Source organism: Acartia tonsa, chromosome 2 (genome assembly GCF_053477335.1).
Source record: "Acartia tonsa isolate MP-2025a chromosome 2, ASM5347733v1, whole genome shotgun sequence".
Taxonomy (NCBI): Eukaryota; Metazoa; Arthropoda; class Copepoda; order Calanoida; family Acartiidae; genus Acartia; species Acartia tonsa.
This window is the reverse complement of record NC_137261.1, coordinates 22,367,360-22,385,809: the sequence shown is the minus strand read 5'-3', so window position 1 is coordinate 22,385,809 and position 18,450 is coordinate 22,367,360. Positions and strand designations below refer to the sequence as shown.

At 30.7% G+C, this 18,450-nt stretch overlaps 1 protein-coding gene across 3 annotated transcripts in view; it reads right to left on the bottom strand.

The window, feature by feature from the left end:
- Positions 1–17,176, bottom strand: part of LOC145306784 (uncharacterized) — a 47,323-nt gene extending 30,147 nt beyond the window's left edge. For all 3 annotated transcript variants that reach the window (XM_080149095.1, XM_080149087.1, XM_080149083.1), the window contains exons 1-3: positions 16,903–17,176; positions 15,959–16,286; positions 10,150–10,231 (exon numbers count right to left, since the gene is read on the bottom strand). In XM_080149095.1, coding sequence (XP_080005221.1) covers positions 10,150–10,231; positions 15,959–16,286; positions 16,903–16,972 — 480 coding nt within the window. In that variant the 5' untranslated portion in view covers positions 16,973–17,176. The remainder of the gene's footprint in view (positions 1–10,149; positions 10,232–15,958; positions 16,287–16,902) is intronic.
- Between the last annotated feature and the right edge of the window lie 1,274 nt (positions 17,177–18,450).

Sequence of the window (18,450 nt, the reverse complement as noted above, 5' to 3'; positions counted from 1 at the left end):
TGGCACCCCCAAACGATTTTGGGGGTGCCGTAGGCACCCCCAAAATTTTGTGAACAATACCCCCCCCCCAAAAAAAATTACCCCTACCTTGGGGGTGCCGTAGGCACCCCCAACGATTTTGGGGGGGGTATTTACCCCCCCCAAACCAATTTGGGGGGGGTAATTACCCCCCCCCAAAATAAATGTTCTTTAAAAAAAAATTTTTGGGGGGGGTATTTACCCCCCCCAAATTGAATGTTCTTAAAAAAAAAATTTTACTGTCCAACCAGTTAAAACAGTTCTTAACCATGATAACAAAAAATTTAATAGTTTGATCATGTTTTATTTGCTTGGGCCTTTATGAGGCTAAAACCATCCCGGGGATCTATGATGTAATTGTAAAGCACTAAAGATTCCATAAAATAGATACCTAACTAAATTAAATATTTCATTAAATAATGAAAAAGAATTTCTATAGGCGATTTCTTTTGGGAGGATGTCAGGGTGTCTCAAAACTAGTTATAAAACTTACCAGGACCTATAAGACGCTTCACTTTAAAGTAAAATCATATTGGTTCATTGGTTAGTGAGTTAATTATTGTATTTTTATGTTCTAAAGAATGAGATTATATATTTGAATAGTAGTGGCGCCCTTAGCATCTAAGAACTCGTGTTTTCTAAAGGGTAAAAAGGGAGGAGAAAAATAGCCTAAAACCACTCAAAGGATTGACCTATAATAGTGTGGAACCATCATGGGATCTATGTGAAGCTTTCCTAAAAAGGAGAACTCAGTATTAAAAGAAATGAAATCTGAAGCTATAGTCAAACAAGGATGACAACATCCATAAGTAGCGAAGCACAAAAAATCGTCGATGGGAATACGTATAGGTAGATTTCAAAGGTCTTAACTAAAATCAAGAATAGATTTATTGAATAAAATAAACATGAAACCTTGTTTTATTTTGCATGATGACGATGGTCAAAGTAAATTATATTTAAGATGCTCATAATAATGGGAAAAATTATTTTGATACTGATATCCCATAAAAGTTTGAAAATTGCATCAAAATAAACAAAGATATGGGGAAATATGTAAAACATATAAAAATAGCCAAAAACCTGATAAAAGGCAGTCTGGCCGTCATGGTTGTTTTATTAAAACGACAAAAAAATTAATTTTTAAATCATTAACTTAAAAAAATTGGAAAATCGGACCATATACACTGAAGATATGGAAAAAAGTGTTAAAAATATAAAAATAGCCTAAAACCTGCCAAAAAGGCAGTCTGGCCGTTATGCTTATTTTGTTTAAAAGACGGGAAATTTAATTTTGATATCTACAACTGAAAAACTTTGAAAATCGGACTATAAACACTGAAGATATGGAGAAAAATGTTATATATATAAAAAAAACAGCCTAAAACCTGCTAAAGAGGCAGTCTGGCCGTCAAGATTGTTTTCTTTAAAAGACGGGAAATTTAATTTTGATATCTATAACTGAAAAAAATTTGAAAATCGGACCATAAACACTAAAGATATGGAGAAAAATGTGAAAAATATAAAAATAGCCTAAAACCTGCTAAAAAGGCAGTCTGGCCTTCATGGTTGTTCCTTTAAACGACGGGAAATTTAATTTTGAAAATTTTAACTGAAAAAATTTTGAAAATCGGACCATAAACACTGAAGATATGGAGAAAAATGTGAAGAATATAAAAATAGCCTAAAACCTGCTAAAAATCGGTCCGACCGCAAATGATGTTTTATAATCAATTGTGCTCCTTAATGATGGGAATGTTGTCAAAAAATTTCAGCATTCTATCATTTATAGGAGCTGAGTAAATCCCATTTCCCCCATAGCGTTACGGACTGACTGACGGACTGACGGACTGACGGACTGACGGACTGACGGACGGACAAAGTGAATTATAGAGTAGCTTCGCTACTAATAAACCTTACTTACTACTTTATGTTATAAGATAGTACTTATTAACTTAATAGATTAGGTAGGTGCTTTTTTTACATAACTAAATTACCCCCCCCTAAAATTTTACCCCCGGGGTAAATTAGTTTGGGGGGGGTAATTACCCCCCCCAACAGATTTGGGGGGAGTATTTACCCCCCCCAACAGACTTTAGGGGGGGTAATTACCCCCCCCAATCAAATTTTACCCCCGGGGTAAAAATTTTGGGGGGGGTAAAAAAAAAATTTCGGCGCGCTTCGCGCGCCATTTTACCCCCCCCAAATACGAATTACCCCCCCCCCTAAATTTTTTTACCCCCCCCAAAAAAAAAAGCTTGGACGCCCCTGATGGTTTGTACGATATTGCACTCTACATGTTTTGTTTGTGAAAATGTAATTTGCCAAGATAAGTATCTCACTCCTCCTACCCCTTGATATATTTTTCTCCGCCCACGTGATACAACCCTCCCCCCCTCTTCCAATTTCCCTAAATCTCATACATTACAATAAATCGTGCCTTGAAAGTTTTATCTATTGGACTTTTCAGTGAATAGGATATAAAGCTTGATTTATATGCGCAACCACTCAAATCAGGGATGCCTGAAACATATTTTTTGTACTCAATTCCTGACAACCATGATTATACATTAATTTAGGCATTTTGCTTAAATTTTAAAAACTCACAATTCTTCAAAATTATCTGTCTTTTATGTTTAAAGGAGCTTTATCTCTTAAGTGAAATAAAATATGAGTAAGTAGTATAAATCCTGAATTGATTCAAAGATTTTTTGTCTATTGCTTTGGTAAATTCAAACTGCAACAATTATCTAATTTTAGTTACGAAGACATTGCAATCAATCATATGCTATCTACCATAAGTACCAATAAAAATGTCGTCATACTGGCCTACTATTGATTAATTAAAAAGTATACAGGCCTGCCATTGGTAACTTAGTCTGTGCATTGGCCTACCATTGGTCATTTGTATTGTATGACGTCATTTTTATAGGTAGTATAAAAAGCTTCGTTATCTACTAGACCTGAAGCTGGAATTAAACAGCATAAAGCCAAACCATGATATACACACTAAATGATCCTAAATAAACTTAATACCCCTTCACAAATAAACAATCCTAACAACAGTTTTAAAAACCAAACTATGATAGTTAAATATTCAGGTAGATATTAAAGAAAATTATTTATCTAACATTGATCTATTCCTGTTCTCCTGATTATAATATATTCTTGACTGTGATGTAAATAAATGCATTTTAACTTCATAAATCACATTTACATCCAAGGACATACACAACATTTTCTCAAGCGTAGATTGGTAATCCAAATATTTGCTATGTCTATTAAAGTAAAATAATAGAGGGGAAAGGGGTTAAATAACTGTATATACCCACCCCAAGAACCTTGTGCCGAAATTCAAGTGGGTCTTTGAAAATCAATAGATAGCGTCGGTAAAATTAACTCAGCCAAATTGCTACAAAAGAGCAGAAAGAAAGTTGCTAGCACACGAGAAAGGTCCCCAACAAGGAGAACTAGGTAGTAGTCTGGTTATTCATCTTTATTCATTCTATGTCTATTCGTTTAAATGTTTCTAATGCGTTATCTAAAACTAGTGGCTTCGCTCCTAGAGGAAATGAATTCCCATGTCTTTTCTCTCTAGGAAGTTAAACTAAAACCTTTGTATAATCATAAGGTATATATTCCCAGAAGAGCAGAGCTTAAGCAGTCTAGCCATTAGCTAAATCTTAAACTGTTTTTAACCTATTTTTAAAACATATATCAAAAATATACTATGACACCAGTAGAATCAAACTGCAGAGCCTAAATTTGAATTAAGTCCCCAATAAACTTTTTTGGGGGGGATTTAAAAATTAATTTTTACTGTTGCTGTGGTCCATTTTGATCAGAGCAAAAGGTCTTTTTTTATTTGGTTAAAATTCATAGCTTTTAGAGTGTTTTGCTTCGTAAATTTTGTATTCTGGTACAGAGTAAAATTAGGCCTTTTGATTTCATATAAATTAATTCATTAAAAAGTTAATTCTTTACAATATATCAATGAGTTATTTAAGCAAACAAAATTTAGCATAAATGGATATTTAAATCCCAAGGTATTAAATGATCGAGCGTTAGCTCATCATTTAATACCGAGGGATTTAAATATTCATTTATGCTAAATTTTGTTTGCTTAAATAACATTCTATTGCAACAAAAAGGTGATGTTAGCAAATAATTTCTTGAATAAAATCATAAAACGTTTTTTCATTTAATTTTCATTTTTTTCACTGTTGTGTTTTTATTTGACATTAAAAATAAAAATCATAAAAAATCTTCCAAATCAAAGAGAAAAAATCTTTGAATTATTGGTCAATTTAAGTTCAAAGATTTTTTTATTGTAAAAAGTAAATTTTTTATAAATATTTTAGAAAAAAAATCTTCTAACTAAAAAAAATTATCATAATCCAAGATGGCGTCAATACATGTAAAATAATATTTTCAAAACAAAAAGTAAAACTTGAATATCTTTTTTCACAGATTGAAATTCAAAAATCGGTCTGACAGTTTTTCCAAAGTCAGTATGATCTATCAAATGAAAAAGGTTTGAAACTGATAGAACATTTCTTTATACTAAAACATATTTTTACTCCCGTTTTTTCCCACACTTCCAAAAAATGAAATTCAATGAAAATTAAATGGTTCCCACACTAAAAAAAAGTTCCCACGGGTCCTAAAAATGAAATTAAATGAAAAACATATGTATCATTTAAATGAAAATTAAATGGTTCCCACGCTCAAAAAATTTTCACACGCATGAAATTCTTGAAAAAACCTAATTAATTGAATATTTAAACAAACTGAATATCGCGTTTTTTGCAATGGAATGAATTAACATTATCATGTTTGTTTTCTATTACTTATTTAAAACACATAAAAATCAGCTGTAAAGGGTCAAATAATTTAAGATGACAACAAATGTTTATGCAATACATCAAATTTGTTTTTGTCACATATACAAATATGATATAATATAAGATTATTCAAACTTATTTTTTTAAAATATTTTTTTAAAAGTATGTATCTTTTATGTAAATGGTTTTCATTGTTTTTATTTTAATTAAATTAAAATTATTTAACTACATTGCAAATAAGTCACTTTGTTAAAACACTCTTTTTTAAAATGTAAAGAATTGAAATGAAAGAAGACTTCTTATTGGTTCAGACTTCAGAATTATATGTTTTATTTTATATGTTAGATTTTTAAATGAAATTAATTGTTTTAGAAAAAAAAAATATTTCCATTGAACAGAGTAATGTTTTTTTTATTGTATTAATATAAAGTGAATTATATAAATTGTTCTAAAATACTAAATATTACCCCGAGTAAAGAAGACCTTTTGCTCTAGTTAAAATGACCAGAGCAACATTAAAAAATAATCTTTAAATCCCCCAAAAAAAGTTTATTGGGGACCTAATTCAAATTTGGGCTCTGCAGTCTGATTCTATAGGTGTCCTAGTATATTTTTGACCCCCCATTCAAAAATAGGTTAAAAACAGTTTAAGTTTCATATTGCCAGCAAATCATCCCATAAATTTAAAAGCGAGAAAAAAAAGGTAGTGAAGGGGGCTGTAATTAAATTTGGAAAACAAATCCACCACTGTACCCCCTCTAGGTACGCATCTATTTAAATTTATCCAGATTATGCATTCCATACAAATGGATTTCATAACAATTCATTTTATCTTTCATTTTAGTTAACCAAGTTAATATCGTTTTGATGATCGTTTTTATTTATAGTAAATATAAAATATTACCAAAAGCTAGCTTTAGTTATAAAAAAAGACACTTTTGCACCTGCCCTAATTATAAAGTAATTAAGTAAGCTTCTAATCATGAATTTTATAAATTTTGAAGCTGTAGAGAATTTTTAATGATTTTTTAATTTTTTTAATATTCAGTTAAATTTTATATGACAAAAGTAAACGTCTTATAATTAAGATTTTCTATTAGATCAAATGTGAAGTTTGGTTTTTGTCATCATTAGGGTAAAACAATAGAGGGGGAAAGGGTTAAATAACTGTTGGTTTCCATTCCAGTGCCGACTTTAAATTGGCTATTTGAATATCAGCTAATAGCATCGCAAATGTTAACACAGCCAAATCGGAACAACAGATCAAAAGCAGTTTGCTAGCAGACGAAAAAGGTCCCAAAGACAGAGGTCAGGTAGTTGTCTTGGTTATGCAATACATACACTTATTACATTTATTTTGTCGACCTTATAAACATAGTTGTAGATTATAGTGTTATATTATAAGTCTTGATTGTTGTAAGACTAAGAATGCACCACACATCCTATTTGTATGTGCCAAGTCTAATGGAGATATTCTTTTTTATATCTCCTTCACTATAAAAAAAAATCAGTTTTGTAAATATTTCATAATTATCTGATATTTATTAGCTAAAATACTATTTCTACAATATCCAAAAACTAAAGTACTAAGTTAATTATGTTTGTCCTGTAAAATATTAGATCTATAAATTTTGGTATACTAAATTTTTATGAAAAGTTTTGAAAAGGCCTTCCTTTGCTTTTAGGGTATTTACTAGCGTGTATGTGTATTGTGTATGTTTAAATTCAATCAATAACTGATCTTATCAATGGAGAATATATCAAAAATAACTAATAGATATATTAGAACGGTTGGGATGTTTTAGATTAAACATTTGAAGTTCTTTTGCTTATCCTAGGTTTATATTAGTTTTAAGGTTGAATATTCTTTGTGTGTGTACGGGGGTGCTTTTTTCCAGTTTAATAATTTTATGTGAACCCTTTTATAGTGCCCGTAAAAATGACGTCATATTAGAATAATTCATTATACTAATATGACGTAATTCAGGATTTCTAGGCCAAAAGTTTATAAATTCAGTGCCTATAAAAAAGGAGCATAAATTTAATAACTTTTGTCATATTTGATTAATGGACTATTCTAATATGACGTCATTTTTAAAAGGCATTATAAAGAGCATTATGATTATTTTATGTTGATATGAAAATTTGTTAGAGTGAGGTATATAAATATTATTGTATTTGATTGACAGTGTGTTATCAGCATTATGTTCAGGATACACTTTCACTCCCCTACAATAATAACTAAATATTACAATATTATACAATATACATTAATATAATTTTTATTTATGATGGAGTTTCTTTTTTAACCAAAAGTACACCTGGATAACCTCTGGAGGGCGGGATACATCATTAGGTGTTATTTTGATGTATCTCTGAAACAAATCTTGCTACTTAAGTGCATGATTACTCAGCCAAACGGCCCACAGACAACCAACCCTTTGATTGCACGACCTTTGTCTGAAAAATCCTAACTGTGCATGGAAATGAGTTGCGCATGTTTTGGAGATTCGAACCTATCACCTTCCTGACAACGCGCGGATGCGTTACGTGTTACGCCACAGTCGCGGGACTAACCAAAAGTATGGTTCTTGATTCAAGTAACATTTAACTTTTAGGTTTTCGAATCCCAGCTTTTAGCATTCCCTAGGGGAGGCAGGGAGATTTCCTCTCTATTTTTTTTTAATTAAAAAGAAGGAAAAAGATTAGAGGTTCCCTCCCATCACTACCATATATTTTAAACGGGGGTAATCAACCTGCCCCAAAATTAAGTACATTATGATGTGAGTTTGAAAAAATTTCAGCTATCTAACTCCGAGAACAACCAAGAAAAACCGTCTTCTTGATTACATTTCTGACAAACCGACAGACTATATTCTAACATAATAAGAAACTGATTGAGACATAGCCAAGATTTGTTGAGTGAATATACCAGCTCTCTAGAGACTATAAAACTATAACTAGGCAAGTAAAGAAATTATATCTGTGCAAAAAGGTTTACATCTTATAAACAAGGAGGGGGAGGAACATTCTGGAAACTGTGAACAGAAAGGTTATGATTGAAAGAAGCAGATTATAGTGCCTAATAAAATACAATACAAAGGACCAAAAATAGTCCGGTATACATTGTACCATAGGTCAATTACAACGTATACTGGCCTATCGTTGGTCTTTTGTATTGTATGACGTCATTTTTTATAAGGGACAATAAGCTGATTCTTATTAAATTAATTTATTTATTTCTTTATTCTATCATACTAAAGGTAACCAATAATTGTGGAATAAAACCTTTGATTGGACAACTAATTTTGTGAAAAACCTGTTTTAGAAGCAGTTTAAACCAAGAAATAATTATTAACACTGCATTATTATATAGATTTACTATGTTTGGTTTTGAATAAATTCATCTAACTTAAACTACTCGATGGTTTTTAAAGGCTGGTTTGAGATATCTCTTTTTTCAATAACATTTATTATTGTCCTTGTATTTACTATTTTCATGTTTATATCATATATATTTCAGCTTTGCCAAAACTACACAAACAGATAAATTCTAGAGTTATGTCATTTCATTCTATCTTTAATACTAGCGGCTACGCCCCTAGAGGCCTCTAGGGGCATTTGAGGAGGAGAGAGTCGAATTTAATAATTCAATTTCCTATTTTAGATTTTAAAAGAAAAAGTAAAAAAAAATTTTACGTTTGACGTTTGTTTTTCGTTGAACTCTCTTTCTAAAATTGAAAAATTTAAAAAAAATTTAATTTCTCTAGGGAGGGTGGTGGTACCCTCCCCCAAAATAGTTATAAACCTTCCCGGGACATATGAGAATCTACCCTGTTAAGGAGAACCCGATCGGTTCAGCGGTTAGCGAGAAACTTCGCTACAAACAAACAGACAGACAAACAGACAGACAGACAGACATCGTTCTACTTTGTATTATAGATTATAATGGTCAGGTTATTGGTAGCTAGTTTTTTTTGATAAATATTATTTAAAGCGATGTTTTTTCTATAATTAAGGTCGGTCCTTACGTCCGTAACTGTTAGCTCTTTTTGTTAATTTAGGCATGTTAAAATTTTTCTATCGATTTCAAACTAATCTTATAGCAGTTAGGTATGAGTTATAAAGTGAAGCAACTTTGTAATTATTACAACTTTGTAATTCTATAGAAAGTCCGTATGTTTATTTTAAACATGTTGATTTTTAACTTTTTTAACAGCACATTTTATGTGATAAAATAATCCGATTTGTCTGATTTTTGTAGTACTGATTCCTAGGACAACAAAGTACATTGTTATAAATGAAGCGTCTCTATAATCAAGTCCTCAAATGTCTTAAACAATATCCTGTATTAAAGCAGTTTTTTTCAATTATGACACTCTACAAGTGTTAATGTTAGTTTGTCCTACCTTTTCAGACATTCGCTTTTATGGATGTTGTCATCCATGTTTAAAAAGCAGATGCCTTACTGCTATTGAATTCCCTTTCTAAAGGCATGGGGGGAAGAAAGCTTCACCTAACCCTATAGCCATAAGAAAGCCTAAAATCAGACGACCGATACAATAAGAAGATATCCAGTTATTCAGTAAATTTGTCTGTGTATTACTCTAGTAATCACAAAGTCTATTGTTTTTTTAAAATAAATTGTTTGCAAGATGTAAAAAGATCCAGGCTAATAATTTGGACCCATGCCACTTACACTAGAAAACTACAGGTTATACTTTATTATACTTGTCAAGGGTAAAGTTTAAAACAGTACAGACATAGATTTCAAATTGTTTTTATTTGTATTTATAAAATCAAATGGAGGCTATCAAGTTTTCATATTCATATTAAATTTTTTTGAAACTCTAGATACATTTCTGAGCAAGATTTTGTTGCGTGCTTTGTTTAAGTCAAACTGACAATAATTATTTCCCCAACTAAAGTAGTTATTTATCTCATATTATAATAGACAGCTTTCCGCGGATATTAAAATGAAAAATTATATGATTTAAACCATTTTTGTTAGCCCCGAGAGTTTAAGGCCCCGGTATAACAAAATTGGTATTATTTTTGTTTGTTTTAATATTCGTTTAAAATTGTTTATAATACGATGCTATACATGATTTTTCAGTATAGCTGATTGAAGGTTCCAATCCAGCGCATATTAATCCGTTTCGAAGTCATTGTAGAAAAAAATATGTTTAAATTTTTCTCCCGAAAAAAATGTTGCAAGTTGAGTTTTATTAAATAAGAACCGAATGTCTAATTGCAAAAAGTGAAGAAATATTTATAAAAAAAAACTTACCATATCAAAAATCTGTGTGAGAGTGATTCCCACCTTGACAACCACGGGTTTGTGCGCATCATACACAGGTCTCACCTCTCTGGTAACACATATTTTATTCTTTAAACTTTTTTTAAAGCGAAGCTTTTCTATAGTTAGGGTCCGTCCGTAATGGATAGCTCTTATCGTTAATTTAGGCGTGTTAGAGTTTTCGCATCGATTTAAACCTTTGAATGGTGATTCTTATAGTAGTATTTAGAAAGCGTAGCAACTCTTTAATCGTTTCCAGAAAGTCCGTAAAGATAAAATAAATACAATAAAGTAATTAGTTGTATATAATAATCGCGTTCAATTATGGTGAATTATGTTGTTACTCTATTAGCTACAAGAGGCGGCGCCTCTAACATCTAGGGGCTCTAAGAGAAAGGAAAAATAGCTTTAAAGAAGGAAATAATGGGTCTAAAAAATATCGAAATCTTAAGCTACAGATAAAAAACCTTACTACTTTACATAATAGGATAAAATTGAGTAATCCTTTGAGAAGAAATTGTTGTTAGATAGTAAAATAATGTAAAATAGATTAAATGAAACATTTTAAAGTTGAAAATGAATCCAAATAAGAGGAAGAAATAGTAACGCAAATAATCAACAAACAAATAGAGCTTACAGCCTTGTTTTCATCTAGCTCAAGTATAAAAACTAAAAGTTGGAGAAAATCTTTTTTAAAATAAAACAAAAATTGTTTTAGAAATAAGATAAAGTAAATTGATGTAATGTATATTGTAATATTTAGTTTACAATACCTTGTTTTTGGAGGGATATAAAGGGATAAGACAATGGCCGATAAATTGATGTTCATCCCCAATGATGATACACAAAATTACCCATTCTGTAGATTAAACTTAGTAGTTGGAACTTTTGAACACTCATCTTAATGAAACAACCAATTTAGGCCTCCATAGTTATAAAGCCAACGAATAAGAAAACTTTTTTTTATATAAAACTTTGGATACTATTAAAATAAACAGTCCATTGTCTCCTCTCTCTTTCTGTTTGTTTATAACATTGTTGTTATTAATCCATGATAAAATGTGCTACGATTGAAGAAAACAAGTAGAAATTTATTGCATTTAATTGACGGCTTATGGTTGGTCACAGTGGAAAATTTCTTAAATACGGAATAAAAAATAATATTTTGCCATTTAAAAAATTCAATTCAAATATTTCTTTTGTATTCAAGTAAAAACAAATTTTAATTATTGTTGTATATTTATAATTTGTCAAAATTTTAATAAAAATGTAAAAAAAAGTATGAAATAATGAGTTAAAGGTTAAAACAAACAGAAATTGCACTGCTGCAGAAAGTCAAAATGTATATTGCAGTTAATTTTGCATTGGCTTACAATCATATTCTTGTCAGGGAGGGGAGGAGACATTGGGACTGATTATTACACTAGTCCCCACAGTTGTATAGCAACCTTTTCTTATTCGTTGGCTTAACAACTTTCATTAAGTTGAGTGTCCAAACGTTTTAACCACTAATTGTAATTCTACAGAAGGGGTAAGTTTGTGTATCAACAAGTACATCAATTTATCAAACACTGTCTTATCCCTTTAGATCCTTGTATTCTTGTACATAAGAGTTATTATGCGCTTTTTATGACCAATACACAGCAGAAAAAGTTTGTGATTTTATTTTAAAATTATTTAAAATATTTCATAAAAGTTTTAAAGAATTTAGATTAGCAAAATGGTCTATAAAAGAATATAATTTGTTATATTAACTTAATGATCTTTTCTCGTATTCATTCGAATCCGGTGGATAGGAAACGGTCAAATCAAAATCAAATCAAAATATTTATTTCAGTCAACATATTAAAACACAATTATATGATACGAATATTTACATAGGTATATTGTTTATATAGTTTTATTTTATTTATTTTAATACACAAGAAATATCAAATATGTTGCCTAGTGGCAGGACCTAACGCAAAACACAATGTGTAAATTTTTTAGCATAAAGTGGATTATTATACAATAACACTGTGATCATGCGGTAAAAAGAGATCAAGCCCTATTAAGAATATAATACAATAAAATAAAAACGAGATAAAAGTTAAATATCATAAGTGAAAAAATTTGTATTTCTTTTAAAAAAATAAAAAAGTAAATGGAGCATGTAGTTCAAAAAAAAAGAGAGAAAGAAAAAAAAGAAAGGAAATGTACGGCGTTGTAGTATGTTTAAAACCTGGCAATTTTTGCATTCTAATATTTTTTGATCACAGAATAATAAAATTATAGAATAATGGCAGCATTCCAACCAACAATAGTTCAAATTGCATTTAAATGGCAAATATGGCAAAGAAGTCTGTAGCAGTTTGTTTCAATATTTTCAACCATTGTTTTTTTCAAGTGTTGTTTAAATAAATTAAAATTTGGCTTATTTTTTAGATCTTTCAAAATTTCTGCATAATTATTCCATGTTTTTGGTAGAGAAATAAAAGGCAATCTAGAAATTAGGGCAAGTCTGGAAAATGGTATAGCAAAGTCAGCTTGAGTTCTTAAAGCATAAGGAACATTTCTGTCTCGATTCAAAGTCCAACAATTATCTATCCTGAATGATTTAGGCTGCAAATCGTTTAAATAAAGATACATAAAGTTTAATTTAAAATAGTCTATTAGAGCAGGAAATGGCAAAATACCCCATCTTTTAAACAGCGATCCTGTATGTGAATTATATTTAGCATTAGAAATACATCGAATAGCTTTCTTCTGCTGTTTAAAGACATCATTAATAAGACTATCATATGTTGAAGAATATGCTATAATTCCATAGATTAAATGACAATGAAAAGTTGAATAATATAAGGATCGCATTGCTTCAGGGTTTAATATTTTTTGACATCTTCGTAAAACAAAAAGTGACTTTGAAAGCTTAGCATTTAGTTGTTTAACATGGTACTTAAAAGTTAGAGCTGGATCAAAGTAAACCCCAAGAAATTTTATAGCAGGTATATCTGATTCATGATTTACATATTCTAATTTTTTAATAAGTTGCTCATTGGGGGAAGGACAGTCAATATTATTTTCATTAATATAAATATTTATTTCATTCCATGGAATTAGATGAGGGGAGGGATGGAAAATAGTAAACTTTGTTTTTAAGGGATGAAGAGACATTTTGTTAGTGCGAAACCAAGTAGAGACTTTTTGCAGTTCTGAATTTACAAATGAAACTAAATCTGCTAGATTAGGCCCAGATGCAAGAAGTGTAGTGTCATCACAAAAAAGCAAAGTATATAATAGAGTAGATTTGGGTAAATCATTAATAAAAATAAGAAACATAATTGGGCCAAGTATTGATCCTTGTGGCAAGCCAAGTTTAATTTCGCGAAGAGTGGATTTGGTAGAATCAATACAAACAAATTGTTGCCTATCTGTTAAATAGTTTCTAAACCAATTAAGATTTGACCCCTGTATACCTATCTTTTCTAATTTTTTACACATAATGTCCACAGGAACCATATCAAAAGCTTTGGTTAAGTCACAGAAAATTCCAACTGTATATTCATTATTATTCATTGCAGTTGAAATTTTGTTAAGCATATGAATCATAGGATGAATGGTAGAATTGCCTTCCTGAAAACCAAACTGATTAGGATGAATAATGCTATGTTCGTTTAAATAATCTTTCAATTGAATTGAAACTAATTTTTCTAAGATTTTACTAAATACTAACAATAAGTTTATGGATCTGTAATCATTTAGGTTTTCAGGATTTCCACCTTTTTTAAAAACTGCTGACACTTTAGCTATCTTAAATTGAGAGGGGACTAAACCATGCCTTAAAGATAAATTAAAAATGTGTGCAAGTGGCCTAGAAATTATTGGCAGAATCTTTTTAACTAATTTAGTGGAGAGACCAGTAAAATCAGTGCTAGATTTGCTTTCAAGTTGGCTAAAAATTTGTATTATTTCTTCAGATGAAGTTAGATTGAAACTAAAATTTGCACCAACTTCATCTAAATAACTATCAGGGGGACGATCCGTGGGGGGGATTGTCTGCTGGATGTTAGTAGTAACACTAGTAAAATGTCTATTAAAATGCTCAACTATCTCCTCTGTTTGACTAATAATATTGCCATTAATGTTCAAGGATTTAGGGGATGAATTGGCCCTTCCACTTTTATTACATGCCTCTTTGATAATGTCCCAAGTTTTTTTTAAATTACCTTGATGAGAAATAAGTTGCATACTATAATGTAGTTTCTTCATTGCCCTAATTAATTTATTATAAAGATTCTTATAATTATTAAAAATTTGTTTGCTTTCAGCTGAACGGTCTTTAGACCAAATTGAATAAAGCTCTATTTTTTTGCGTCTAGAAGTTAAAAGACCATTTGACATCCATGGTTCTATCTTATGTATATTGATGTTAAAACGAATAGTTTTTTCCTCAAAGTGTGCGTCATAAAGAGAGAAAAAAATGTCATGAAATTTGTCATAAGCTAATTGTGGGTTTTCTTGCTCATTGAATGTACCTTGAAAGTTAGCCTGTTCTAAAAGGGTCCTAAATGAATTAATGTTTTCAGCAGAAAAATTTCTAGTTTTTATAAATTTTGGTCTATTGGCTGGTTTATTACTATTTAAGAAGCAAAAGGGTGCATAATGATCTGAAATATGCGTAGTTCTCATCCATACGAAAAAAACTATGTCTAGCATCGTATTATATCCAGTTTTCTACGAATATAGAAATGTACAATCATAAGATTAAAACCATTTTTTTTAGCCGGTGCCTCCGGCACCTCGGGGCTAAAAAAGCCGTTTATAATACGATACGAGAAATAACTATTACATATCTACATTAAGATATATAAGTTGGAAAGAATTTTAATGTTAGAGGGAGATTTGAAATCTGCATAAAATTTTAAGGATTTTTTATAAAATTCGTTTTTTGTATAATTCTTTATCTAAAAGCGGAAATACAATATAAGTTAATTAATTTTGACATCTGTGATTGGTGGATTGAAAATTATCTGCGCTCTGATTGGAGAAGCCTAAGTGTCGCACATCATTCAACCAATTAGAGCGCAGGTAGTTTCTTTTAGATAAAGAATTATACAAAAAACGAATTTTATAAAAAAAATCCTTAAAATTTGATGCAGATTTCAAATCTCCCTCTAACATTAAAATTCCTTCCAACTTATATATCCTAATCTACATATATATCCAAAAACTAGGGCTTTGATATTCTATAAGAGAATGTATAGAATTAATTCTAAGTTTGATTAACATTTGTATTACTTCATATTCCTATATACAATACTAGCGGATACGCCCCTAGAGGCCTCTAGGAGCACTTAAGGAGGGGGAAGTCGAATTTGATAACCCAATTTCTTATTTTAGATTTTAAAAGAAAAAGTAAAAAAAATATTTTGGGGGTTGGAACTTTTTTTTTTTTGGGGGGGGGGGGGGTGCCCCCAATCATTTTTAATTTTAGTTAAAAAAATTAAAATTTTTTTTGGGGTGGGGCTATTTTTCAGTTTTGGGGGTGTTGGGGGTGTCCCACCCCCCATGAAAATAGTTATAAACCTTCCCGGGACCTATGAGAAGCTATCCTGTTAAGGAGAACCCGTTCGGTTCAGCGGTTAGCGAGATCCTTCGGTACAGACACACAGATACACAAACAGACAAACATCCTGTTACTTTAGTATAAGGATACCTATAATACTTTACAGAATAGGATTTACTTCATAAAATTAGCTATAGAAACCATTAAATCTTTGGAAAGATTTTAAATATTTTTTTTCAAAGAATAAATTTCCTATCATAGTCTGTCATGAGATAGTTCAACAGTTTCGACTCTTCTTGAATCCTCCGTCTTCCCAACAGCTTTTCCGCCGTCCCGTTATTTCTGGCCGCCGCCTGAGTATATGTCATAGCCATAGGACCGCCAATGCCGCCGTGACCAGCAGCTGCAGCAGCAGTTTCTCGCCACATGTCGGCGTCTGTCTGTTGTAGGACTATGGGCTGAGCGGCCATGTAGTGGCTGCCTCCGTCGGCGGCAGCTGCGTTCTGGTCTGCCATGTAGGGATGGTGGGGGGTGTAGATTAGGCTGCTTTTCTCTTCCTTCGTTTTCTCCAGACCCGATACATCTATACATAAATACAGTATTTAAAGGTTACACTAAAAACACTTAGCAATATTCAATTTTATCAATAGTTTTTTATTGACATAAAATCAACCATAAAGGCCCAATGCGTTAATATCTGAACTAATTGTAAGCAGTATATATCATTTAATTGTTTGAAAACGGCTAAAAAATCAAATAAAAAACTCGATCTGATCATGGTCTAACGATTTGGTTATAAAGAAGTTGCTCTACTGAAAATGAATAAATCCATGAAAACTATTTATGAACAAACATACATATAACATGTATGACAACATCAATAAAAGCAAAGCTCTGAAAATGTAGAAGAACGAAAAGTTGTACTTTGTTATCCTAGGAATCAGTACTAAAAAATCAGATGTTGTCAGATTGTTGTCAATAAAGTAAAAAATCAGCATATTTAAAAATGGAAGTACTGACTGCGTAGTTCCTAAATCGTACTTCATTGTTTAGGAATCATCATGCAAAATTTGAAATCAGTAGGACAATTCTAACATGTCAAAATTAACAAATAGAGCTAACCGTTACACGAAAAGGCTAACCGTTAAGGACTGACGGGCCGACCCAAATAATAGAAAAGCTTCGTTTTTTAAAATTACCTTTACAAAGATAATCTAGTAGGAGTTGTGCTGTGAAAATGCGGAGGAGAAGGACCGCAAGCCCGACCATTCAGCGATAAAGGGAGAGGCATTAAATTATCACTAAAGCGCACATAGTTAATAATCTCATGTGAAGCGCCACATTAAATTGCATACACTGCCATTCAGAGAGGAAATTATTGGATCAATTATTATTACACACAACTTTAGTTCACTTTTACTTGCATTTTTTTTATAAATCTAAGGATATATGAGTGTTCTTAGATTTTAATTTATTTCTGAAATAAAACAAAATATTACCACTTTAAAATTTCTAATAAAGAAAATCATAAGGAGTTTAGGTCATTTATATAGAGTACTTTTAAAGCTATACATATATGTTGAGATAGTGAGATAGATTTAGTTAGTCTTTTTACTGACAATTTTGTTTAGATTTTTAGTAGTTAAGACATTAGATATCTTTCAGATTTGCTTAGATAAGTTAAGATAGACAATTGTAATTTCTTTATCTATTGTTTATAAAGTTTTGTTTTATGTACAGTACAGAAACAAAAACAAGTTCAACTAAGTGAGAGAGACAGAAAAAATCTAATAGATAGAAACAAAGAAAAAAACAGGAACATGTATTCTGATAAAGATTTGATAGATTTAATAGGAAAACGTTGGTTAAAATTCAATTTTCAGTCACAAGTTTATAGGTTTATTAACAACTTTTTATGAATTGAGTCAAAGCCTAGCCATTCTTTTTATCATTTGTTAACTTTATTCGTGTTTTTATGCATTAAACTCAACAAGTCTGACAGGTTTAATCACTCAAATGATATCAGGAACCCAAGATTCTCTTGTAAAAGAATATAGATCTAAAGAAAAGAGTTGTAATTAGATTACCTCATATACTTCTATATCACTCTCAACACATCGCATTCATTATCTACTTTTTAAGTAGTTGATAGCAAATTAATGTTCTAGTCTGGTAATTAATTTAATGTTTTGTTTTGGAAAGAGGTCACTATCTTTTTGATTCTTTGTACAATGAAATTTAAAATTAAAAATAGCTATTCCGCGGATATAGAATGTACCTTGGCACCTTGGGGCTAAAAAAACTAGTTTTAATCTTATGATTGTACATTTCTATATTCGTAGAAAACTGGATATAATACGATGCTAGACATAGTTTTTTCGTATGGATGAGAACCAGTTCCTATCCACCCGATTCAAATGAATACGAGAAAAGTTTATTAAAGCTATTTCTGCAAACACTCAATAACAAAACTCATAGAAAGTAGTATAAAAAGTACATACAGTTGAAAAACAGTTAAAGCATTTAATGGTAAATGTTACTCACTAGTGGTATCTCAATTAATGGTTGCCAACTTGAAAAATAGATATACAAAAATATTTGAATGATTTATACCGATGGCCAACCTTTTTTTTTTGTTTGTTTTTTTCATTATAAGATTCTTTACAGCAATTGATACCTTCATCCTTGTTCAAGACATATTTAGTCCAAACATTGTAAATAGGACCAATTTGTACATGTTCCATTTA